Source organism: Amblyomma maculatum, chromosome 9 (genome assembly GCF_055883805.1).
Source record: "Amblyomma maculatum isolate TAMU_Amacu chromosome 9, ASM5588380v1, whole genome shotgun sequence".
NCBI lineage: Eukaryota > Metazoa > Arthropoda > Arachnida > Ixodida > Ixodidae > Amblyomma > Amblyomma maculatum.
This window is the reverse complement of record NC_139352.1, coordinates 36826858-36852669: the sequence shown is the minus strand read 5'-3', so window position 1 is coordinate 36852669 and position 25812 is coordinate 36826858. Positions and strand designations below refer to the sequence as shown.

General features: G+C 47.6%; 1 protein-coding gene across 3 annotated transcripts in view; it reads left to right on the top strand.

Moving 5' to 3' along the window:
* Window positions 1–25812, top strand: part of LOC146178858 (uncharacterized) — a 61998-nt gene that overhangs the window by 23320 nt on the left and 12866 nt on the right. Inside the window, exons 7-19 of one of the 3 annotated variants that reach the window (XM_084578590.1) lie at window positions 192–404; window positions 2925–3124; window positions 4270–4536; window positions 7539–7628; window positions 8110–8365; window positions 9549–9665; window positions 10069–10397; window positions 15722–16001; window positions 16641–16838; window positions 17437–17578; window positions 18588–18841; window positions 23836–24249; window positions 24722–24931. In XM_084578590.1, the coding sequence (XP_084434716.1) occupies window positions 192–404; window positions 2925–3124; window positions 4270–4536; window positions 7539–7628; window positions 8110–8365; window positions 9549–9665; window positions 10069–10397; window positions 15722–16001; window positions 16641–16838; window positions 17437–17578; window positions 18588–18841; window positions 23836–24249; window positions 24722–24931 (2970 nt within the window). Of the gene's footprint in view, window positions 1–191; window positions 405–2921; window positions 3125–4269; window positions 4537–7538; window positions 7629–8109; window positions 8366–9548; window positions 9666–10068; window positions 10398–15721; window positions 16002–16640; window positions 16839–17436; window positions 17579–18587; window positions 18842–23835; window positions 24250–24721; window positions 24932–25812 lie in introns of all 3 variants that reach the window. The other 2 variants (XM_084578589.1, XM_084578591.1) reach the window with 2 other exon arrangements.

The following is a 25812-nucleotide window of genomic DNA, read 5'->3' as shown; positions in this document are numbered from 1 at the left end:
GGGACACTGAACCCCATAAACTGAACTAAATGTCTGTTTTTAACTTGGCTGTTGCATTGTAATGTCTCACCAGACTCCATGAAAATAAACATTTGCATGCCATTCCATTCCACAGCCAGCCATCATAGTGCAGTCTTTGAAAAGATGTTTGCTGGCCTTTCGATGACGGTTGGCCATGTTGTGGTGTGCAGGTGAAGAGGGCTGCCCCGAGTCGAGCCGGCCGACGACTGACGGCAGTGCTGGCTGAGGAGGTGGAGGAGTCTGCCGTGGGAGACCCATGGCGAGGAGGTGGTCCCACATGGGTGGGGCCCGAGGGACCCCTGAGCTACGAGCGAGCCCCCACCAACCAGTACAGTCCAGAGGTGCAGTTACTGGCCTCCACCCTCCCAGCCCATGGCTCACACGTGAGTGCAGGGTCTCTTTCACAAAAGGCATCCTAAAAAATGGTCTTGCTGCAAGAAAATTGGTATTTGGTAGAACTTCTCTATAGGGAAGTCACTTGGACCAGCAAAATTTGGTACTGTATATATCACTTGTTGGTGATGGCATGGTTCTGAGCATACTATTAGTATGTGATTTAAACATATAGTTCTGATGTATGCAAGAAACACTAAAAAATACCTTCTATCCACTTTTTGTTGTCTCTTTAAGCGGGGTCCTTGGAGCCGAAAATTAGTCATAAAATCAGATTTTCAATCTTCTCGTTTTCGCGATTCTGAGATCTTTCCGCAGCTATCTCCAAAGTTTTATTAAAAAATATCGCCTTATTTGCACGTTACAGCATTCCAAAGACGAAAATCTGTGCGTGTGACCCTTTAAACTTAGGTCAAATCGCGCCGAATTTCGATCTCCCGCAGTTCGAGAAATATGTGATCTGCAGGCATAATCTTGGTGTCGTTCGAAAGATCGCCATTCAGGCCATTCCTATATCTCGGTTGGTGACCATGAGCGAGCCCACCGAAGCGAAAAACAAAGGAACAAAATCGCATGAAACACACCCTGCTATTGAACTCCCACCGCATGTGAGCAAAATGGCGAGCTTTGGTTGGCTGGCGGCGTCGACTGCTCGCGGTTCAGCGGCATTTTGAAAAGGTCTCTCCTTTAGGCCTGGTCGGCCTAGCGCCGTTCCTTCATCGTAACCACAACGTGAAATGTGCAATATTAAGATTCACGCTTCGTTATTAGCCTAAAAAAAGGTAGCGAGAGGAGATAAACGCGCTGGGGACGCTGCATCGCCCCCTCTGGTTATCTGCAATCAATGACGAAGCGCCGACGCTCCGCGTAGAGTCCGCGGTGGCCTGATAACGGCGTAGCATAGCCGGTCGGGCTCAGTGCGACAGTGAGGAGCGGCACGATCTGCCGCGCACGGAATCGGGAAGGTGCAGATCAGCAAGTGCAGCTTTCAACGCTGGGATAGATCGCCCTGTGAGGCAGTGCCGCGACCAGCCGCAGCGGCAGTCGCAAAGCAGCGTCCCACGACACGCAGAATATAGAGAAGATTGCGCGGAATCCCAAATCTTGTCGAAATAAACTTTCTTCTGAATGCTACGCTGTGCAAGACGAGCAATGGTCGCTTATTACTGGTTGCAGGCCGACTGCATTTACAGCATGAACGTGAGAACTTGGCACCAACTTTTGTGGAGGTCATGATGCAAACATACTCGTCTTGGTGGCGGCATCCGGACCATGCGTTCCGTTCACCGAAAATTTCATTCTTTAAGGGCAAATTATATCGATGGTAAATGATGCATTGACATCAGAAGCTAGTCAGAACCCACTTTAATGAGTTGCTGTTATCTTCGGTGCTTCAAAATGTTATCAACCTGTTTTTCATCAATTTCTCAAAATCAAAATATTGAGGACAGTACATGTTAGGAGGTGCGATATCTCTGGTTCTACTTATGATATTGCTATAATGTCTTTTGCACTAGAAAGGTAAACTCTTGTACAGTGCAAAAATATAAATGAATTTGTGGTTTTTTAAGGAAAGTTTTTAAAAATTGCATGTTTTCTGGAGTGTCAAGGTGGCTTTTTGGTTTCTGAACTTTGACAAGCTGTAACTTTGGTTAAAATGGAACCAGGACATTCATTCGTGATTTTTGCACTCTCTGTGTGCTCTAAATTGATTTGATATGTCAGTTTTCATTATAACTCCTGTAGTTTTGCTGGCAGCTCACCTCCAAACAAAGAACATAAAGTGCTCAATATTTTCAGAACTAATTGGCCTACATAAAATTATTGTGCTATTTGAAATTAGCACAAAAAGCTGCATAAATGGTGCAACTTTCATCAAAATCTACCAGTAAATAAAAAAATATTGTCTCAAGACCAGGGTCCCCCCTTAAGCGATTTGTTTGTTTAGTCCAGTTATCACGTTTTATATGTCATGTAAGTTGGATTTCGTGTGAAATTCAAAGCATGGCTTAGATGACAGCGTCATCTGTGGCCTTAATGACATTTAGAAGTTAGTTAAAACATTTGTGATAAAATCGAAGTGCAGCCCAGTTCCTCTTCTCTGCTGCTTTGTGCCGCCTGCTGCCTATTATTGCGAACATTACCTCTTCTTTTTCTCTCTCCCTTCTTCCTCACTGGGCTTACACTGCCTCCATATTTGGCATCCATTTGCTTCTGAATGTCTGGCCAAGTTGCACGCACGACAAAGTGTGACTGTGGCTCAGATACGTTCTAATGTTGTTTGGAAGCGGGACATGAGAAGCAGCGAGGTTCGCAACTTCCAAGACTGCTTTTTTTTTTTTTTTGTAGAAAACATTTTTTTCACCTAATAAATGTTTCTGAATTTTTCAGACTGTTTGATTATTGGGTGGTTTTTTGGGTTTCGCCAAGTCTGAAAAGTTGGCTTGGCGACTGTAGGAGCGGAGGTGATTGAGGTTCATGCTGACATGTTCTCTTCGGGATGACAGCAGGAGGAGCTGCTGCGTGAGGTGTTGCGGCCAGGCTGGGAGGGCGCCTGGCGTCTGGAAGAGTGCCCCAAGGCAGGCAGCCGAGGGGGGCGCCGCCTGGTTGCCAGCCGCGCGGTGGCTGCCCACCAGCCTCTACTAGAGGTGTGCGGCAAGTTTCTGTCAGCTGGCCAGTTCCGTCTGCAGAACCCCGTCTTCCAGAAGAGGTGCGTTCGTCTTCCTCGGGCACAGGGCCGTCCACGAAGAATAACTGCAAGAACAGGCAGGCTTTTCGGAAAGGGGAGGTGGGGGCGAAATATTTGTCTTGAATAGGTTTCGAATGAGATTCGAAATTTTAACCTGTCAAAAGTTTAGAAATAGTGAATTTTTCATTTACCTAAACTGGGAGAAAAAAAAATTATGGTGACCTTTTTGAACTTCGGTGTAATAAAACCTTCTCGATTTGTCCTTCAAGCCTGGAAAAATGTTAGATTTATCAATGACCCTGACAGACTTCCAGAAACCGTTTCCATGGCAGTAATTTCTCGATTACCTGGTTGTCTATACAGTTGAGGTAAAATCTGAACGGCAGTGACAATTTTTTGCTGTCTTGTCTAGGGCTTTACTTTGTGCACACTGTTGGGAATGGCAATGGATTGCTTTGATGCCATTAATGCCTTCTTGGTCCTCCTTGCTCTGCAGCACAGTAGCAGTGGTACCGGTTCACGTATATATACTTTGCTGCGCTAATTATGCTTTAGGCACCCTCGCAATGGGACCATTCAGCTTACTGGGAGAAGCACGCGGATGCATGAGATGAATTACGCCTGGATGTTGCGATCACATTACACCATCCCATAATAAAACTAAAAGACTGGCTGACGCGTGCTCCTGATGGCAGTGATAGGATGACGCGAATTTAAGTGGACCAAAGCAAACTATGTTGCTGGGCCATATTCGGTCAGTGGTAGACACTGATTGTTATCCTGCCTGCCGTAGCACACACGCTTGAGCTGCGGGGGCGCCAGTGCTCGATGCGATTGTCTCGTGGAGGTCTGTTTAGGTGATTGTAAACTTCTCGAGTCGTACATGACACACCACCCCAATGGTATAAAGAAACTAATTGCACATTTGAAGTCTGTGTGCAAGATTACATGCAATAGTACATGTTTTATATGGATAGCTGTCCCAGGCAGCACAATCCGTTGTTGAACCAATATTGGTAACATGTTGGCACTGTTTGGCCCACACATATGACCAATGCATTACCGACACCGTGCCAACATTGGCTTAATGATGGATTGTTCTGCCTGGGATAGTACTAACAAATATTGGCTGGCATTGGCAATTGAGTGCCTTTGTTTGTGTGCAGGCTGTACCCGTTTGTGTTCTTCTACAAGGGCCTCTGCCGTGGTGGTAATGAGGGTGGCCCTGCCGACGAAGAGGAAAGCAACTGGGTGTGCGTGGATGCACGTGCCTACGGCAACGAGGCACGCTTTGTGCGCCGCTCGTGCCAGCCTACAGCACTGGTGCAGCACACTCTGCAGGGGGGCATGCTGAGACTGTACCTGGTGGCGGCCCGCGATATTGCGCCTGGGCAGGAACTCACCATCCCCTTTGACTTCGACTATCGCCACTGGTGAGGATGGTTGCTGCCTTTTCCCATGGGTTAGAACACAGCCACCCAAGTCTGCATGGTTGACATGGCCTTGGGAGTCGAACAACATTTTCAGATCACGTCTGAGTAGGCTTGCATGAATAGTGCTGGTCTGGTTCAAAGTGAATGGAAAGCTCCTAGTAAAAAATTTGATTGATGCAGTAGGAGATTTTAAAAATATCTTCCTAACATAAGAAGCTATGCTGGCCGCTGGCACACGTGGCAGCACATCACAGGCTGTAGGTCTGACGACCCCACAGAGAACTGATAGACGAATTTTACCTCTATTCCAGGCAGTTCAGGTTTGCGGAGGTCTGTTTCGGTGGTCATCACTACCGTATTTATTCGCATATAGGTCGACCCTTTTTTTTTTTTTTTTTTTTTTCAGAAATGTTATCCATAATTAGCTATCGACCTATATTCGTGACCAAAGCGAGACAAGCCGGGAGGTTGTGACCAAAACAAACGCGCCGGCATGCATGTCGAAGCCGCAGCCGCAGTCGCGCATAATACAAATATTAAAAACAGAAAATTTGCGACAATTAGGTACGTAAATCCAAAAAGAGTGCTAGTGAAATTAATAAGTCGCCACAAAGTTCCTGATTAATAGAATCGCTAGTATAACCAATTCATAAGGGTAGCGCAGTAGCGCTGACGTCCGCTTTCAGGTTGTCTACTTTGCAGGCTTCGTACGGGGCTCGCATTGGCTCGCATTCGGAAAGCCTTGTCTTTGTGTCTTTTTTTGCGTCGCCATTCTGTGATTGCATTCGCAGTTTTGCCAAATCTCTTTCTCTGTGGTTTTGCTGGTTTTGCTTTTGCTGCTTGATTGACGATGTCATGTCGACAGAGCTTCACCGCCGACTTCAAGCGAGAAGTGATTCTTTTTGCGGAGAACTCGAACAACTGTGCCGCTCAGCGTGAGTTCGATGTAAACGAAAAGTTAATTAGGGGCTGGCGGAAACAGCGCGACCGACTGTTTGCGTGCAACGGGCGGCGTCGTGCTTTTCGCGGGCCAGCAACCGGGAGGTACGATGCTCTCGAAAAGGAATTGAGTCTTCATGTGGAAGAGGAGCGCGCGAAGGGTCTTCAGGTGTCGTGCGAGGACATACAAACGAAGGCTCGGCAATTGGCGCAGCGAGAGGGGATAGGTCGGTCGACGTTCAAAGCGAGTCGGGGTTGGGTTCAGAAGTCTATGCGGCGCAACGGACTCTCCCTTCGTCGTAGAACGACCATCTGCCAGCGTTTGCCAGCAGAATACGAGGAACGGCTTGTTTAATTTCAGCGCTACGTTCTGAAGCTCCGGCATGAAAAGGATTATGGTCTTGGCCAGATAGGGAACGCCGACCAAATGGCAGTTTGACATGCCCAGTCGTACCACCATAGCAACAAAGGGGGCAAAAGACGTGCGCTTGTTGGCGCAGATGATAAAGGGTTTATGAACGAAGAAATGGTCAAAGAATGGTTTAAGACTGTTTGGATGAAGCGACCAGGCGCCAACTTGGGCCTTCCGAACATGCTGGTCTTGGACTCATTTAGAGGCCACATTTGCCCGGGCGTCAAGGAAGCCCTACGGAAGGCAGGCACGGACCTGGTCATCATACCTGGTGGTATGACGTCTCAACTGCAGCCGCTGGATGTCGCTGTCAATAAGCCTTTCAAGGACCGCGTCTCGAAATGCTACAAGGAGTGGCTAGCGAATGACAGTGCAGCCATGACGCCAACGGGACGTCGCAAGAAGGCCTCGCTCAGCGAAGTGGCGACATGGGTGAAAGATGCGTGGGAAGACCTTCCTGCGGAGATAATCAGGACAGCATTCAAGAAATGCTGCATTTCGAACGCACTCGACGGAAGTGAGGACGACGTCCTTTGGGATGCCCAGGTCGCCAGTGAAGCATCCCAAGAGGAAAGCAGTTCAGACGATGATGTGGCTTCTTCTGACAGCGACTAGCTAGTGGCCAAAGTTCGTTATGAATAAAGGTTTGTCGTGTACATGTTTCTCGGTTTTTCAAAAAATATGGGTCGACTTATATTCGAATAATTTTTTTTTATTCCTCGGCGAGCCTTGTATATAGGGGTCGACCTATATTCGTGTTCGACCTATATGCGAGTAAATACGGTAGTTGTGCGTGTCGTACCTAGGCATGATCCCCAATCCACATTAACCGGAGTGAGCCCACGCTGGTCTGAATTAACCAGTGTCAGAAACGCCATAGACTTACATGGGCATCCGCCGGGACGGTGCTCCTAGTTCAAATTTTCCAAATGTCTGAAGCAACAAGGGTCGAATTAAAGAGATATACCTCTACCATGTGAAATTCTGAAATTATTGCTATTTTTATTTTTTCATTTGTCATATGTTTGATATTTGCATTTTTTTTCTCATGTTTGGAAATTTTAATAATCACACTCGTAAGCTGTCGGTCAGCTAGGCTGGCTTCACCGCATAGCAACTGGTGCACCGAACGTTGGCTTTCCTGCATTGCACCGGTGTTGCATTTTAACAAACATGCCAGACCGAAGGCCACTTTCTAGCGGACTCAGCATTCACTTTATCACTGTTCTAGAACATTGGCATAGCTGGCTGGTGCCCAAGGCAGCATAGCCAACCTGGTTCCTAGTGTGAAAAGTGATTGTGGGCGTGCCATTAGGAGAAGTGCCACTTACAGGGGCATGGATGGCACGCTATGCGATGTATCGAATGTTCCACTGAGTGAGAGCTCGATAAACACAGACAATGCTGTGCGGAATTTTCAAAGGGATATTCTGTTTGATACATCCGGGATCGAAAGGTACTGAAGAACTCTGATTTTAGTGATTTTTTTATTGCTAGTCGGCCAACGGAATTGTCAAAGAAATATTCTGTTTGATACATCCGGGATCGAAAGGTATTGAAGAACTGATTTTAGTGGGTTTTTTATTGCTAGTCGGCATGGTGCGGATCGCATCGTTGTGCTTGCTTCATTGGCCTTCACCTCACTGTGCAGCATCCATCGTGTCACCTGCGCATGTGGTCTGGATGATTGTCGGCTCAACCGCAAGGGACGCAGGGCAAGTGGCACCCCATCCAACACTCCGTAAGTCTCGCTTTGCCTATTGCTTGAGGTGCGCGGAGATCAAGTTTTAGGTTGGAAATCAAATACAAGTGATAAAAATTGGCAGGCAGTCAAATCAAGTGTTTCAGATGGGTTTGTAATTTATAAGCGCCCCACCGTGGTGGGGCAGTGGTTGGGATGGTTGACTGCTGTGCCCAGGGATGCGGAATTGAACCCGAGCCGCGGCAGACACTTTTCGATGGAGGTGGAAAGTAAGGCGCCCATGTGCTGTGTGAAAACACCCCGAGTGGTCGAAATTTCCGGAGCCTTCCACTATGGCGTCTCATAGTTGAAATCGTTTTGAGGCATTAAACCCCACAAACCAAACCTTTTGCGCAAAGCACAGCTGTGAAATCAAAGGTGTTGCAGACATATAATGTGTTTGTTTGTTCACCCCCGAACATCAAAACCTCGGCCGCACGCAGAGTCTGAAGGGTCTTGAGTGTGTTGGTGTGTGTTGCAGGCCGGAGCGCAAGCGCCGGGGCCGCCGCATGAGCAGCAGCAGCGGCAGCCACGGCACGGAAGCCCCAGTGTCCGAACCAGTGGTGGTGGTGGCCACCAAGGTGGAGGTGAAAGAGGAAACCCCCGCAGCAGAAGAAGAGGAGGAGGAGGAAGTGACCAGCAGTGGCCCCTCCCTGGACAACACCAAGGACAGCCAGACTCCAGCAGCTATCGTGTGCGGCGGCGCAGATGCCACCACCTCCTCCAATGAGCAGCAGGTAAAAAGCACTTAGGCATGTTGAGGTTGGAAGCAGTCCTATGTTTGCAAGCGGCATCCAAGGGGACAAATGGCCTCGTGTCCTCCTGTTGATGGAATAGCAGTCTCTTGCGAACAGCATGTTGTTCAGTTACCTGCTTCAGCGAGTGCGCAGTGTTTGAGCTCAGCAACCAGGGTTGTGTATTATAATACGATTGACACATCAGTTGTAAGAGGCTGACTCGGTTCTATAATGGCTGCTGCTGCACTGTCAGCGACAAACTGTGGTACGAGCTACTGAGATGGTGAGAGTGGTCATAAAGTCACTTCAACAAATTAGGGCCAACAACCACTTATCAAAGTCTACCGTTCACCACACAAGTTGTACGCAAAAAAATGCGTCATAATTTAATCATAGTAGTTTTTCTTTTCTTTTTCTTGGAACGTAACGGCAGCCAGGAAACTGCAAGAGGAGGAGAGCAACAACCGCTCTTCGTCTGCATGCCGGGCGGTGCACCTTCTTGCATGCACTCCGATCAGTGCACTCTCCGCTTAACCTTTTGCGCTCGTGGCACAATTTTGCCACTGGTCCGTTTCGAGGCAGCAATAAAATTTTGCTACAGTGAAAGTGCGGTAAAATTTACTTTGTTACACAGAGGCTAAAAATACATGGTTTTCTATGGTCACGCAAGTGTGAAAACCGAAATACTTAGTTACATCTTGGATTTCGCTGCATTGAAGTTCATTGCATCGAGGTTTAACTGCAACAGCCTTAGTGAAGGAAAGTCGGCAAGGTGTAACCTCAAACGAAACCACGGTACGCTTGTCCAGTCATACGGTTTTGAATTGCGTCGTCAAGGAGACGAGCTTATTTTGACATATTCTTACATGTTCGCACACCACGGCAGCACTTCGTAGGCTCCGAACTTCACGTTTTAGTGGAAAAGGAACTCAACAGAACAACTTTTTTTTCTTTTTTTTTTCCGCAGCCCGAAAGTGACCTTAGTTCAAAAGCCATGCTTTACCGGTATTTTCTTTTTGTCCAGGATTATTTATATAAACAGAAATAAAGGCCCAAAGGAGGACACTCAAAGCGTTATATGTGTTGTTGGTATTTGTGATGGCTGGCGTGACAACAATGCATTTGTCAGTTCAGTTACGAAGCATATGCTTGAGGCTTCCGCCATTCGTTCTTCCGTGCACAGGACGGGAGTCCGCAGCTGGATGACCCAGGAGGTCAGGAGGGCATACAGGGCAACGGAGGGGATGACCCAGATGGAGACCCACCAGAGCCCACTGTCAGCAGCCGGAGGCGCAAAATGGTGAGGGGCTGCTTTCTTAGTGTCGTGTTATGCGGCATTGGCAGTGGTCCGTGTCGGCTAGTCGGCAAGTCTGAGCTGGAAGAGAAGTTGGCTCGTACGTAGGGGTGTGCGAAACTTTGAAATTTCTGTGGTACTTGCCGTTGAATTCGTTTTGCTTACTCAAAAATTACCTGAGTTTCCTATTCATCTAAGGTAATTCTTCTACGGGGTTCCCTGGCTCATGTTGGTGGTGGTCCTGCAGGCAAACAAGTGTACTTTATAAGTGTACTGTCCGCTTCTAGCTGTACGTTTTCTGCACGAGTTGAATATTCACACAACATCGCTTAAACATTTTGCCCAAACGCTATGTGTCGTCTGGTGGCACATTTGAACAGTGGAGCTGTGTGTGTATGTGCCAATGCAGACGAGGGAGGAGCGCAAGATTGACGCCATCATGCGTGCCTTTGAGAAGATGGAGCGCACCGAGAAGCGGCGGCAGCAGGCGCTTGAGCGCATGGCCCAACATGGCAGCAGCCAGCACGGGGGCCGGGGGTCCCTCTCCTCTGGCACCCTCAAGACCGAAGGACACGAGGTGGTCTCCAGGCTGGAGCCAGATGAGCGGTCCAGTGATGGCCCGCTGGACATACCAGTGGCTACCATCGCCACCAGTGCCCCTCCGGAGACCGAGCTGGGGGCACCAGAGGAGGACCACTCCAGGTCCCTCCAGCACCACCGAGCAGCCAGCAGGAAAGGGTTGGTATCTGCAAGAGCTGGGAAACGTGTGCGTTTTTTTCAGGTAGACGTACGGGGCTAGACTTACAGGTCAACGTCGCGTGATAGCAAGCGTGCCATTTTTAATGAGAAAAATTGGCTGTGGTTTACCTTCGGTTAAGGGGGGACGCGGGTCTTAAACTGGTCAAAAATGGGCAAAAAATTGATTTTGAGAAAAATGCATTTTCGGAATGTCTGTACCTTTGAGCACTAGCCTTCAAAATATCAACACTGAATTCGATCGGGAAATACGGTAAAATCGACTTTTAAAACGCCACGGGAGCCTCGAAATGGCCAAAAAAGGGGTGAAAATTGTTCGAACTTCCCGCGCGCGCCGCGGGTGAAGCAGCCGGCTGGCCGCCGCCATCTTGGACTTGTTTTGAAGCTTGTTTCTTTGTGCGCATTTTGCGACATCTCCAAATGACGTCGCTCAAACAGAACGACCACCGTCGCGGGTTTTCCGAAAGCCGTTTCCGGTCCGCTGATTGGCTGGAGCGCGCGCTCGCGAAGCGAGCCCCTCGTCTCGCGCTTCCCATTGGCCAGCGCGACTGACTTGCCATTTTTTTTTTTTTTTTAACGTTCTTCGTCGCGGTTGCTGCTTCGCTCGTTTATGATGCGCTTTCGCGATCGTTATCAGTCATTCCCGCAGCTCTTTAGACGTAGCTCGGTAAACGTAGCCGGATCAGGAGTGTATTGAAAATGGAAGCGCCTAGCGAGTGCGCGTCGAAGAACGAGTGCGGCGGCGCGCTGCCAGGGTCGCGCGGCGTGTTCTCGACCTAGCTGCAGCACGTCCGGCGGCATGTAATCGTTTGCGAGCGGTTCAGAGGCATCAAAGATAGCATCGATCGATTTAACTGTTCAGCTGATACTCATGGTCCCCACCGACGCTACCACTTCGTTGCTTTTTTATCGCGTCGCTTCAGACGACAGGCGAGCCTGACATCGCGCCGTTGCCCGCGTTCATTTTCCGCGGACGGTTTCGTTTTTTTTTTTTTTTTTTTTTTTTTTTTTCTCTTCAGATTGTCTAAGTAATCGCGTCTCTGCGCTCAAGGGGTGTGAAAGTTCGAGCTTTAGCTCCAGCAAGGAACTCCGCGTGCGGCCCTGCATGCGCTGTACAGCAAAGTAGCAAAGTTTCGTTCTGCAACATTAGCCAATTTATTAGGTCATTCCAGTATGCCGCTGTGCTTTAGCCTTAAACTTTGTGCAGGTTTATTAATATTGCAAGACCGTTTTATCGTAATTTTGAGTATCTGTTTGCCTTGAAGGACACTGCCACAGGCATATGAAGTTGTAAATAAAGCTTCTCCCGCTGGTTCTAGTGGCGGTATATTTAGACTTTGTGGCAAGCTTTTACCAGTATTTGGGGAGGGTACTGTTATATGTTTAGTATATAGCCTTCCTCATAAAGAACAAAGCCTCACAACGATTCCATTTATATTACCATAGCTGCAGTGTAGCAAAAGTTAAAGGTTGTCTCAAAATGCAAATACGTTTTTCTCAGTGCTGTTTCTGGACACTGCACTCAGCCTTACTGTGCTTTTTCTCTACATTGTCGCCGAGTGACAATGACAAATTTAGCACCACTGCAGTCATATTGAAAAGATCAGGGGGTGATCCAACACTTACATCACTCTATCGAGATTTTTTTAAATTGCCATTAAAATAATATTGCATTTCAAAAAATTTTGCTGATTTCCTAATGGCATACACTACCTTGGCCATGGGTAATGGTGATAGTTTCAGTTTTAGTTGACATATTCAAAATCCAAAGACAGTTTTGGAAATGGGAAGAGCATGACATTTTTAGTGAGAAATATGTGGTCAAACTTCAAATGCCGTTTTCTCAGTTTCATATTTTTGGTCGATCTCTACAGTCTTACGCAGGGTTTTGATAACTTCTTTTTAGTTCACACAAATAACTTTGGTACCATTTTCTTCAGAGAGAAATGAAGTACCCGATGACATTTTTAGTTTTTTAGTTTAGGCAATGGATAAATGTCAATTTGAGATTAGCTTAATGAGTTGTTTCAAATAATGCAGCCTTTTACTCTCGCCATAATATGTGAGAATGACATGCCTTTTTGAGGAAAACGAAGAATGTCATCGGGTATGGGAAGACTTTGGCTATCAATCTATGTAATTAAAAGCAACGAAATGCAATGAGAAAGTTCATTAAAGCTGCGTAAGAAATTCACTAATTATGCTCTGGACTTTGTTAGATAACTTTTGATCTAATACCACCAGCTCAATTATAATTACATTTTTGAAATCAGGAGAGAAAACCACATCTGTGTGCAAAGTTTCGTGAGATTCTAGCCATAACTAAAAAAGTTAGTTTTAAGACCCTCGTCCCCCCTTAAACTTAGTGTGAAGCGAAAGGGTAAGCTTGGTTACATATAGTAAAGCTCTTTATTCAACAGGTTTTTCTTTGATTATGGCTAGGAAGAGACTCCAGTGATCCGTAAAGGGGTTCGGCTCCATCTGAATTTGGCGTGCTTAGAGTCCATGGCGTGGCTGCATACTCAACTCGATATTGATGTCAGCGATCATGTGTCTCGCCACTAAGCTATTTCCCACATCATTTGTCCTTGACCTTTGGTGGGAACATAGCTACCCAAAGTGGTTGTGGCTTAAGTTTCAACTTGACTTCTAAGATGTTTGAAGGTCAACATGGAGACCTTGGATTTATTTCCTTTAGTGAAGCTATTGCTTCAAAATTGTGGGTTTTTAAGCATGGCTTGAACCTAGTGATAGAGCGAAAGCTGTGAGTTTTGCAGCGATAACCTCTGTAGCACCGCCTTTTCAATTCCCGGTTTTTAATTGGTTCACAGGAAAGGAAAGGCACAGTACCGTATTTGCTCGAATCTAAGCCGGCCACGATTGCAAGCCAGAGACTACCCTGAACAAGAAAGACATTTATTCAAATGAAAGCGTGCTGTGCTCTTCACGAGGCTGACTGATCACTTGTCGTCGTCTTCCTCGCTGGAGGCTTCCTTATCACCGTGTTCATCCCACAGTGCGCTGTCCTCGGTACCATCCAAGTGCGTTTGAGATGCAGCATTTACGGAATGACCACGCGATCATCTCCGCAGGAATATCTTCCCACGCTGCTGCAGCCCGTTTGGCCACTTGACTGAGTGATGCGCGTTAAATGCGACCTGTCGGAGTGAGTTTGTGAGCTTGTTCAGTCAGCCAATCAGTGTAATACTTGCGCACTCTAGATTTAAAGGGCTTGTTGATGGTGACATCGAGTGACTGAAGCTAACTGGTTATGCCGCCAGGTATTATAGCCACATCTGGGACCCACCTCGTGAGAGTGCAGCCTACACGCCATCCGTCAAGTGTCCGTTGTATGAGTCTTAAGACCAGGAGGGAGTCCCGATACAACAATGCACTTGGTCGACGTTGCCAGACAAGCCTAGTTCATTTTTCGACCATTGCCGCGGTCATCCATCTGTTTTTGCGCACATGAACGATGTTTTTCGAAAGCCCTTCTTTTGCAGCAAGGGTCTTCCGCTTGAAAATGATATATGATGGCATCTTTCGGCCATCGGCAGTACAGCAGAGCATTACAGTCGAATGTTCCTTCTCGTAGCCCGCAATATGCACTTTTACTTCTTTTGATCCCTTCTCGGCCATTGTGTACGCTATGGGCATATCAAAGTAAACTGGGATTTGGTTGGCGTTTCCAATTTGCCCAAGTTCATACATACCCTTTCTCAAGCCTCTTCTTTATCAAATGCCGTTGAAAAGAAATTTCTCTTCAAAATCTCCGGGCAGCTTCTGGCACACTGACGATCGTCGCCGCAGGCTGAAACCAAACCACTTCATAAACCTTTTAAGCCAGCCTCTGCATGCCTTGAGCGTAGTGCGCGAGATGCCTCGTCTTTTCGCGACCTCCCTTCGTCTGAATAACTTTTGTCGTAACAGGAAGTGCTCCGGCCCTCTGCGTCCTAACAAACTTAGTGACTTCTTCCACCAACCTCTGCGGGGTCCGTAAAATGGGTTGCAGCGCAGTTGAACAACTGGTTCCGTTGTATTTGCCAGCAGCGGATATTTGTTTCGTCCACGCCGTACTCTCACTGTGCTTGAAGGTTGGACAAGCTTTGCGCTGCAAGCACAACTTTCCGCCTGAAAGCAGCGGTGTAATGACACCGCTTATTTGTTGGCTCCATCGTGTCGTGAAACGGAAGTGCACGAATCGAAGAACCGCACTGAGAGTCCATGGACACGCTAGCAATGCTGAAGGCCTGTAGAAATGCTAGCCACATGCGCATACCGCGATGGCAATGGCGATTGTGCAGCCACATCCTCGAATCTAAGCTGACACCTTAGTTTTGTATTCGAAATTTCAGTAAAAACCATCAGCTCAGATTCGAATAAATGCGGTATCTGTCACATTTGTTCTGTGGACAACTGAAATGGCGCTGCATGGGGGCTGTTTAAAGTTTTTGACCTTCAGAGGTTTTCAAGGTCAAAATTGCTTCCATGTTGATGGCTTGAAAACCTTGCGTAGTGAAGCTTTTGCTTCAGAAATAGCTTTTACTGTTCTAGAAAGTCGTGTAAAAGCGGATTACACATGGCGACATGGTGCAACGACGTAAAGGTGACCTCTTAATACAGTGAAATTTCGGTACTAATACGAACTCTGTTGATACAAACTTTGGGGCGATAAGAATCTGTAAAAATCCCTGGCTCAAACGCCTAGTGCACAGTGGGCTGTATTTCAAATGTTTTGAACACTCATCCATCTCTGTTTGTGCTGTATGTACTGGAAGCAGTTTGCAGTTACGTGACTGCTAGTTGAGCTTCATGTGTAGGGAGCAGTTTGCGTTAGTGCATGGACTGCGCACCGTCGATGTCGCAATCACCAGCCATGCTGTGCTCGTTGTGCGTACAGTGCAGCTGGTGTGGCCCACGGCCGCAAATAAACGTCATCAGCTGTGAACACCTGCATGAATGTATTTCTCTCGCTTTCATTTACAATGTTTATGCATCACTGAAATTCTACTGAATTTTTGTGGCATGTCTCCTTTAAATTTTACTCGGCGTTGCGAGGAGCAATAAAAAGTCCATGGTCTTGGGACTGAGGCAGTTGGCAGACTCTCGTAGGCAGAAATTTGGAATCTTGTTTTTCTTCTTTTTTGGAGTACAGTGCCCTATGCAATATAAATGTCCTTCAAGTACAAAAGTCAGACTTTCAGTGCACTTCGTTCTTGTTGAAGGACGTGCGAAACCATCGATATGAGGAACAGGCAGTGAGCATACCAAACTGAGGTTGACTGTGCCGTTTTCGGTGGGTGCAGGAAACGGCGCCGCACCACCTTGTCCCGTCGCCGCACGCGCAGCAACAGTGGTGGCCCCGAGCTGCTGCTGGCCGCCGCTGCCACCGTGGGTGGCCTGGAAGGTGTGGTGGGCTGCCCCGAGGGTGTTTCCTTTCCGCCTCCGCCGTCGTCCCCACCCTGCCCCGCGTACGAAGCACTGCCGTCGCCACCTCCGCTGGGGGCCCTCTCGCCAGGCTCCCCTTGCCAGCAGGAGGCGGGCACCACCTGCCAGAGGGCCTATGCTCTGCCTAAGTCCAAACGGGTTCGTTTCTCGGCTCACTCATTTTGAGCGCGGCTGTCTTGTTCCGCGTTTAAAGGGCGGCTGAAAAGGTTTTAGCATGCGACAAGCTTAAAGAGAGAAAATCTGTAGAACTTAGATGTAAAGAATGCATGGTCATTTTGTGCTAGCATTTGCATTGCCGATGTAATCGCGGAATTAAGCTACCTAGGTGGTCAGACTTGTCGGCAGTGCACCGCATCACACTTGGGCTGCAACGATGGCGTCATGTATAGCAGCTCCACGTTTAAAGCGAAGAAATGGTTGCTTGAAGGGAGAAAGCAAATGCCACCGAATAGGTAGCTTATTAAGAGTTTGGCCACATCGGACGACTCACTGCAACACAGGGGCAAAGTGAGCGGAAATCCTAAAAGTTCGGCAACAAGGATGTCATTCCAGAGTCTCTCTGCACTGCTCCGGCATGTTGAGGAGAAGACTTAACTTTTAATTTGTGATTACGCCCTTGTTGTAAACATTAGTGCGAAATCAGTTGGCAGGCTTCATCTACAGCCTTCATAAGTTTGAATCATATTTTTATGTTGCTTGGAAGTGGCTGTGCTGTCACTTGAAGGAGAGAATGGTTTCAAGTGATGAGGCCCTTCTTCCTTCCCCTCCCGTGTGCAGTTCCTGATGCAGGGCTGGCTGCACGAGAAGGCCGAGCAGCAGGAGGGCGGCACCGCAGCTGCGTCGTCCTCTCTGGGTGCGGGGTGCCCCGTGTATGTGCGTTGCACCCCTCGGGACGGGGGCGGCATCTCAGCCGCCCACCTTCGACGCCACAGCTGCTCCAGTGCTGCGCCCAACGCGGGTGGATCCGCCAAAAAGGTGAGAATGGCCCACCATTGGCTCGGGACACCCTGCAAGCAGTGGACTGGAGAAACCAACTGCTGGCACAAGTGCGTGCCAGAGATTTGGTGCGCAGTTGGTTTTTATTGCAAAACCAGTTTTATACCAGAGAACTGTCTCGTAGCTCAGCCAGACCTAGCTCAGGTCCCATTAATAAGTTGGCACAAGGTTGAAATAGCTTCAGTGCTGCATTTGTCATCCTAGCTTGAGTAAGTATGGCAAAGCGTTCTGTGCAGACGTCCTTTTTTAGTCTTGCACTGTGTTCAAACATGCATGGCTTTGAAAGCATCTGTCGCATCATTCAACCTCATTTTATGTGCCAAAAACAGTTCCAATATCTTGTTGAAGATTATGCGAGGAAGATTTCTGTTTTCATCAGGCCAAAAAGTTTTGCCTCACACGTGCCTAGTGCTAGGCAGAGGCAATGGCACCCGTGTTGCATGCTGTATGCTCATTTTGTCATCAGCCTCAGGCAACTTTCGTGGTGGTGCAAAAACCTGATAGCCGCCCGACCGTGCACTGTCGAGCCATTGTATGGGGTGCCAGTTGCAGAAGTAGTGCTGTTTGCATATTCCAGCGCTGGCTGCGGCAAGCCATGTTCGAGTCGAGTGAGGAGGTGCCAGACGAAGGACTCCTGGAGTCCTCCGAGCTGAATGCAAGCCCCATGCTGGTGGGAGCCGAGGACAGCTGCCAATCCACCTCGCCCCCACCTGGCACAGGTGGGTGCACTGGCTGAAGCCCTTCTCGAAGGAAATCGCAAGCACGGGGTTTCTAGAGATGCTGTTATGAAAGAATGACTGCTGCTGATTTGGAGGTGCTCTTCTACCCCTCGCTATGCCTTCAGAAACTGCTCGTGTGTCTAGTGCTAATAAACCTCATTATTAGAGTAGAATTAGTAGTAGTAGTAGTGCTGCTGCATTCCTGGGGATAGCATTTTCCTGCCTGCCACATTGTTGTGGGCGCGTCCCGGCGTGGGTCCCATAGAGTTCTGTGCACTGGAAACCCTGCTGTTACGTCATAATTTAGGCACATTCCTGCATGATATGTTGTAAACAGCTACCCAGAGCCGGTCAAGTGACGTGCTCACAGCCATGGTTACTATTAAATGGCTTAGCTTGATTCTGTCTGTCCTGGAGCGTTTAAAGGTTTACCCACATGCTGTAGTGGGGCGCTGTGCATCGCGTTACAGTGCATGTGAGCAGGCTGCACCACCATCATCAGCAGTGGCGGTTGCGCCTCTCTTTTTTTTTTTCTCTCGTCTTGCACAATGTAACATTCAGCAGCAAAGCTTTTTCTTTTCGAGGTTTGGTATTTCACGTTACAGGACGGCGTTTAGTGCCTGCCACTGTGGCCGCACCACTGATTCTGCCCGACAGCGCAGTCTATTGCTGCGTAGAAAGCTGGTTAGGCACCACATCCTCATCTGCACCTTCGTTATTACAGTGCTTGTATACAACAAGAATCTCCTTGAGAACATGATGAGTGGTTATATCGTTATCAGCGCTTCACTGATTGATCACCATGTGTCGGGGATCGTCAGAAATGAGCAATCCATTTTTAATGTGTCATTGGGTGGTGATAGACAAACTCCTTCACACAAAACGATCCAGTTGACTTGTGACAAATCTTTTGAAACTTCGCTGCATGTTGTCGCACCACGGTTATCGTTGAACGCTGCCGTAGTTGTGACTGCTGGTCATCACTCAGCCAAGCCCTCCTCATGTGCAGACCTGGTGACGCCCCTGAAGAAACGGCGGCTGATGCGCGAGTCCCGGGGCTCTCTGGACTCGGCGGGGGGCCTGTCCCCAGCGACTGGGGAGGCGGCCGCCACCCTGCTCTCCTTCCAGACGCCCCTGCTGCTGCTAGCTTCTCAGGCCCAGCAGTTGGAGCCTCTGCGTCCAGAAGAGGGACCGTCCACCACCACCACCACAGTGCTGGCGGCAGAGGAGGAAGTGGAGCAGCATGCCACACTGGCACCACAGGTACTGGTCATGGCCATTAAGGAATCTGTTGACTAGCCTACTCGAAGGAATGTTATCCTATATAAATGGCACAATCTTGATTCGATCGGTGCCTGCAGTTCCTAATTTCTAGGCATTGCCTTGTCGCTTGTGGTGTGCTTTAGGCAGGGCGATGTCTTGGCTTTTGGGGATGTAGGGGTGACAAAAGCTATCCACATATTTTAGTCTTCTTCAGAAGGATCCTGGGCAGCACAATCCATCATTGAACCAATATTGGCACTGTGCTGACATTGATCTGCACTGTGCTGACATTGATCGGCCAGTAAGTAACCAGTGTATTACCATTGCAGTGTCAGTATTGGCTGATGGTTCATGCCGCCTGGAATGGCACGGTGGTGCTGTCACGTGAACCTGCAGGGTAAACGCTCCTGAACTTCGGGTTGCAAACGGGGGAGAAAAATGCAATGCAAGCAAGTGTCAAAATACAGTTGAGCCCACCTACGACGAACTTGACGATGTTAAGGGGGGAAGAGAGTCTTAAAACTAACTTTTTTAGTTACGGCTAGAATCTCGTGAAACTTTGCACACAGATGCGGTTTTCTCTCCTGATTTCAAAAATGTAATCACAATTGAGCTGGTGGTCTTAGATCAAAAGTTATCTAACAAAGTCCAGAGCATAATTAGTGAATTTCTTACGCAGCTTTAATGAACTTTCTCATTGCATTTCGTTGCTTTTAATTACATAGATTGATAGCCAAAGTCTTTCCATATCCGATGACAGCCTTCATTTTCCTCAAAAAGGCACGTCATCCTCACATATTATGTTGAGAGTAAAAGGCTGCATTATTTGACACGAATTCATTAAGCTAATCTCAAATTGACATTTATCCATTGCCTAAACTAAGAAATTAAAAATGTCATCGGGTACTTCTTTTCTCTCTGAAGAAAATGGTGCCAAAGTTATTTCTGTGAACTAAAAAGAAGTTATCAAAACCTTGCGTAAGACTGTAGAGATCGGCCAAAAATATGAAACTAAGAAAACTGCATTTGAAGTTTGACCACATATTATAACTTGAACAATCAGTAGCCTCACTGTGATGTTTCTCACCAAAAATGTCATGCTCTTCCCATTTCCAAAACTGTCTTTGGATTTTGAATGTCAACTAAAACTGAAGCTATCACCATTACCCATGGCCAAGGTAGTGTATACCATTACGAAATCAGCAAAAGTTTTTGACATGCAATATTATTTTAATGGCAATTTGCAAAAATCTCGATAGAGTGGTGTAAGTGTTGGGTCACCCCCTGATCTTTTCAATATAACTGCAGTGATGCTAAATTTGTCATTGTCACTCGGCGACAACGTAGAGAAAAAGCACAGCAAGCCTGAGTGCAGTGTCCAGAAACAGCACTGAGAAAAACGTGTTTGCATTTTGACACAACCTTTAACTTTTGCTGCACTGCAGCTATGATAATATAAATGGAATAGTTGTAAGGCTTTCTTCTTTATAAGAAAGGCTATATACTAAACATATAACAGTACCCTCCCCAAGTACTGGTAAAAGCTTGCCACAAAGTCTAAATATACTGCCACTAGAACCAGCGTGAGAAGCTTCATTTACCACTCCATATGCCTGTGGCAGTGCCCTTCAAGGCAAACAAATACTCAAAATTACGAGAAAACGGTCTTGCAATATTAATAAACTTGCACAAAGTTTAAGGCTAAAACACAGCGGCATACTAGAATGACCTAAAAAATTCGCTAATGTTCCAGGATGAAACTTAGCTACTTTGCTGTACAGCGCATGCAGGGCCGCACGCGGGGTCCCTTGCTGGAGCTAAAGCTCGAACTTTCGCACCCCTTGAGCGCAGCGATGCGATTACTTCGGCAATCTGCAAAAAAAAAAAAAGAAGAAGAAAGAAAAAAAAGAATAAAAAAACGAAGTGGTAGCGTCAGTGGGGACCATGAGCGGGAACGACTGATACGATCGCAAAAGCGCATCATAAACGAGCAAAGCAGCAGCCGCAACGGCGAAAGTAAAAAACAAAAACAAAATGGCAAGTCAGTCGCGCTGGCCAATGGGAAGCGCGGGACGAGGGGCTCGCTTCGCGAGCTCGCGCTCCAGCCAATCAGCGGACTGGAAACGGCTTTTGGGAAACCCGCGACGGTGGTCGTTCTGTTTGAGCGACGTCATTTGGAGATGCCGCAAAATGCGCACAAAGAAACAGGCTTCAAAACAAGTCCAAGATGGCGGCGGCCAGCCGGCTGCTTCACCCGCAGCGCGCACGGGAAGTTCGAACGATTTTCACACCTTTTTGGCCATTTCGAGGCTCCCGTGGTGTTTTAAAAGTCAATTTTACCGTATTTCCCGACCGAATTCAGTGTTGATAATCAATTTTTCACCTATTTCTGACCAGTTTAAGACCCACGTCCCCCTTAAGTCGACGACCGATTTTTCGGACTCTTTAGGTACCGCGAAAACCTCTGAAAATTGAGGCGTTCGGAAAAAATTTTATTTTATTGAAAAAAGTTATTTTACATAATCTTCTGACTGCCTGTGTGGAGGAAAGGGTCAGTAGCCCATTCCTATGCGCGATGGCTTTGCTGCGTAGTGTTTAGACTGACAACGGAGAGCACCCGGTGTTCGATGGCTGCACTGCCATCGGCACCTCATGGGCAAACGTGCCGGCTGAGACTAATGTCGAGATGTGAAAGCGAACCTGTCACTGCGAGTTCGCCAAGCCGCCGCATTTGCAGGATGCTTTCACCGCATATACCTCATCTGCCGTACGGTGAAGCATTCTCGAAATGCGGCAGGGTCTTATGTGGAACAACTGCGTCACACTGCATAAAGGACCATGTATTTCTGGCTTAAAATTTGCTTTATATAATTATATTTTCAATCTCTTGAAGCCTGGATTAGTGACGTACCACAATACATGTTATATGTAGGCTTGGCTATTAGCAGTGGTGCCATAGAAAATGCGAACGAAGTCCGAAAAAGGGAACAATCAGTCGCGATGCCTTCGAAATTTCGAGAGCTGTTATGCATTAGTTGTGTATGTATGGTTCTGCTCCTGCAAGCAGGTGGCGTGCGCGCCAGCCAGGCGAGCATGTGTAAGAGTCTGCACGGACGGCACTCTCCGCCACTGTCAACTATTAACCTCATGTCCCCGGCACTCTCTGCTGTTCTTGCTACCGACATGCGAGAGCTTGCAGCGCTGGAATCTCGCAAGCACCTGCGCCACAGCAGTGTGCTTTGCTGCTTTTAAGAGGGGACATGGGTCTTAAAATCGGTTCTGTTATTTATTACCCAAATTTTATGAAACCTCACAGAATTTAGATTTTTTCTGCTGATTTCAAATATGCATTAATTTCTCTTCTAGGGCAATTAGTTCTAAAGGTATTAGAGAATTATTGCTATTGTCTGCTCGAACAATAGGAGAAAACAATGCTCACCAGAAAAATAGTTTTTTATATACAGATAGATACTATAAAGTGTAAGGAGTGCAATGTTAGAAGCAGTTTTAAAATTGAGCTAATAATAGAGATTTAGCAGCCCACTGAACTTCACACCCACAGGCATGGCAACTGTGTAAGGATTTCAAGACAAAATACAAAAGTTTTACAAGTGAAAATAAAAATTGTGCTTTCAGCATTGCATTCCTTACACTTTATAATATCTAACTGTATATTAAAAATTAATTTCTAATGAGCATTTTTTCCCCTATTGTTTGAGCAGACAATAGCAATAATTTTCTAACACCTTTAGAACTAATTGCCATAAAAGAGAGATGTTTGCATATTTGAAATCAGCAGAAAAAATTGAACAATTCTGTGAGGTTTCATCAAATTTGGGCAGTAAAAAACAAAGTTAGTTTTAAGACCCATGTCCCCCTCTTAAGCACTAACTATTTGGTACCAGTTTCCTAAAGTGAAAGCCACTCAAACTGCTCGTTTGCCATTTGGTTGCACCGCTGTCGCTGAAACATTGCACATTGTTTCAACTGCTGTTCAACTTCAACCTTAGATGTTCATTTTTTATTGTCGTGAAACTTGCACATTTCTCCAAAATTTCCACTAATTCAGCACTACGGTAAAGTTGGCGTAGCTAGTTTGTTATATCAAGGTCAACTACTGCGACTTGTTCATTACATGGAGTTTTCAGATATATGCTCTTCAATGGGGGTGGTGTTGGGGCAACTGCAAAACTTTGTAATATCAAGGAATTGGCTACATGGAGGTTTGTTACATAGAGGCTTAACTCTATATACTCAGTGGGTTGCGGAGGTAATGGTGAAACCTCGGAAGAGGTCAAATGAGAAGTGTAGTGATGTACTATAAACAAGCTCAGCTGGGGAACAGCAGATATCTTGTCTGAAGGAGTGGCATATTCCCAATGAAATGTGAGAGCCCACTCCATGGACGATTCTTGGGCAGCCAATGCATCCTTGAGGTACTAGTAAAGTGGCCACTGGTCTGGGGCTAGTACGTAGTTGTAGAGTAGCCAAGTCTTGCCAAATGAAGGGAGACCACTCAAACTTGCAGTAGCTGTTCATGATAGTGACAGATAGATAGCCAAAGCGGGCCACGCAGATAGACAGAAAAACAGAGGTGGCGACGGGGGCCAAAATAACGAGCTTCAGGCCATCGAGGGAGGCCTGTCCATGCAGGCATGTAGGTAGGGGTGACCTTGACAAGTGGAATGAAAGCAGGTGTCATGTAAAAAAAAGAGGCAGTTGGATCTGAGAGGTGGTGGGCTGTGGCTTGTTGACAGGCAGCATAGGTACGCATCCAATCACAAGCATTAGTATACATTCGTGACCACAATAGTTAAACACCATCTCAGTGTCTTCTATTGCCAATCTTCAGAGCATCGGGGGTTGCACGGTCTGGCCTCTGATTTTTTATTCAGGCTAATCTACTGCTCACTGGCCCAAGTGAGTGCTCACCTGTGGGTAGTTTGGCCCTTGTGCCTTAGTGCAAGCCCGCTGCCCATCTTCCACTACCGCAGGTGATGCAGCAAGAGTTCCAGCCTGTTGATGACACGGTGCCAGAGGCACCACCCGTGGCCGACGAGGCCAGCAACCTGAGCGGCGCCGGGTGCGGCACCCCATCCCTCATGGATGATCCACCCACCCCGCTGGATGACGAGGAGTCTGTTGACTGGGAAGACGGGCCCCCGGCCTCCCCGCCTCCTGCCCTGGGTCCCCGGCTGCTGCCTCCGCTGATGAGCGGCCAGCCCTCGCCCCTGGAGCTGGCCGGCAGGCTTGCCCTAGCCCTGGAGGGGCGGCCCCCTTTACCGGTGCCCCGCCTACCTGAGCCCCTGCCGGGACCTCAGCCGGATGAAGACGAGCCAGAGGAGCAACGGGAAGCTGACGAACCGAGCCAACCCCATCGCGAGCCAGCCGCGGCGTTTCCGAAACCGGTGGGTGCTGTTGCCGCATCAATTTATGTGCTGGATCTCGTAGTATTGACAGCTCTGTCTGTCTGTTGTTCCAGTTTTGTGTTTACAACGGGTACATGCAAACGCTGTTTGAAAAGATGCTTGGGAACTGAAAAATATACCAGTTCCTCGTCGTACAAGCCGCATCCTTTCAAGGCCATTCTTTTTTATAGCTTGTAGCCATTAAGCAGTGTATGAGCATTTGGCTATTTCTGCACAAGGAAGCACACTGCAGTTGTCGTAGGACATTTGGGGCGTGTGTTTATTGTGCATTGGAACTGAGCTAGTCCCATCGGGAAGCAGACCTGCCATTTTTGGCCAGCATGGATAGCTTCAAGCCCCTCTAACTAGCTCCCCCCCTGCCCTCAACATAGCCTCTCTTTTCGGGCCTGTTGAAACAACATAAGAGAACCGACACTGCGATGCAAACGCTCAGAACACACTGCTGTTCCAGCTGCGGCATCCGGCAGCAGCTGAGCCCGAAAGCCGTCCGACAAGATCGGGGGCAACAACCGGTGATGCGGATGCAGAAGCACGGCCGCCGGAGCCACCCTGGGGTCGCCCCGAGGGCCCAGACGCGTCGGACTCTTCGTCCTCCACGGCGTCGGGGGCGGCTCCCCTCTCTCCCGGTGTGGCCATGAGGGGCGGCATTCAAAAGCGCAAGGTGGGGGCCTACCTCTTCTGTGGTGGGCTGCTAACCCCAGACTAGCAGTGATGGGGCGCAGTATTCGCACGAGAGGAGAAGACAGCCAGCTGCTCTCAAGTTCCTCTAACCCCGAGAGACTGTTTCAAAAGAGATTAAGCGCTTCACTTACTTTTTCAAAAAAAGATTAGGCACTTCACTTACTCCCTTCAGAAAAAGATTAAGCGCTTCACTTACTCCCTTCAGAAAGAGATTAAGTGCTTCACTTACTCCTTTCAGAAGGAGACTAAGTGCTTCACTTACTCTTACAGAAGAGGCACAAAGCAGCAGTGCTTTATGAGCACAGTCTGTTTTCAAGAAGAATGGATTGACCGCGTGGGAATCTGGATTCAGCTACGTTTGAGAATGGCATTGGGCTACCGCTCAGCAGTGTCATGTCGTGTCCCAAACTTGGGCGCATTTCTATGTATACAAATATCCTCTACTTTGGGGTCATCCTAATTTATGTGATGTGAAATACTTCAGTGGTAAATGCGGCAACAAAAAGAAGAAAGTTTATATTGGAAAAAGTGATTCTCTCGAGTTCTGTTCCAGTGCAAAACAAGAACTTTTAGGGTTTCAAAATAACGTAGCACGGGATGGCATTACAGACACATGATGTACTTTTGTAAAAAAAAATGGCAACGTTTATTCCTGCGTGCGAAGTTCAGTAAAATCTTTTCCACATTTGCTTTGGCCTTAGAAAAGAACGAACTTTACAGCGCATAACCGGTTTGTTGACTGCCGAAGTGAAAACAGGCTGGGGCTCTGCTCCTAGTTTTCAGGCGTTTGCCTCCTTTCATTTGTGCTTTGTGGGGAAGCTGTTCATGTCGCCAGCTTGCCGAAATGGCCCATTTGTATGT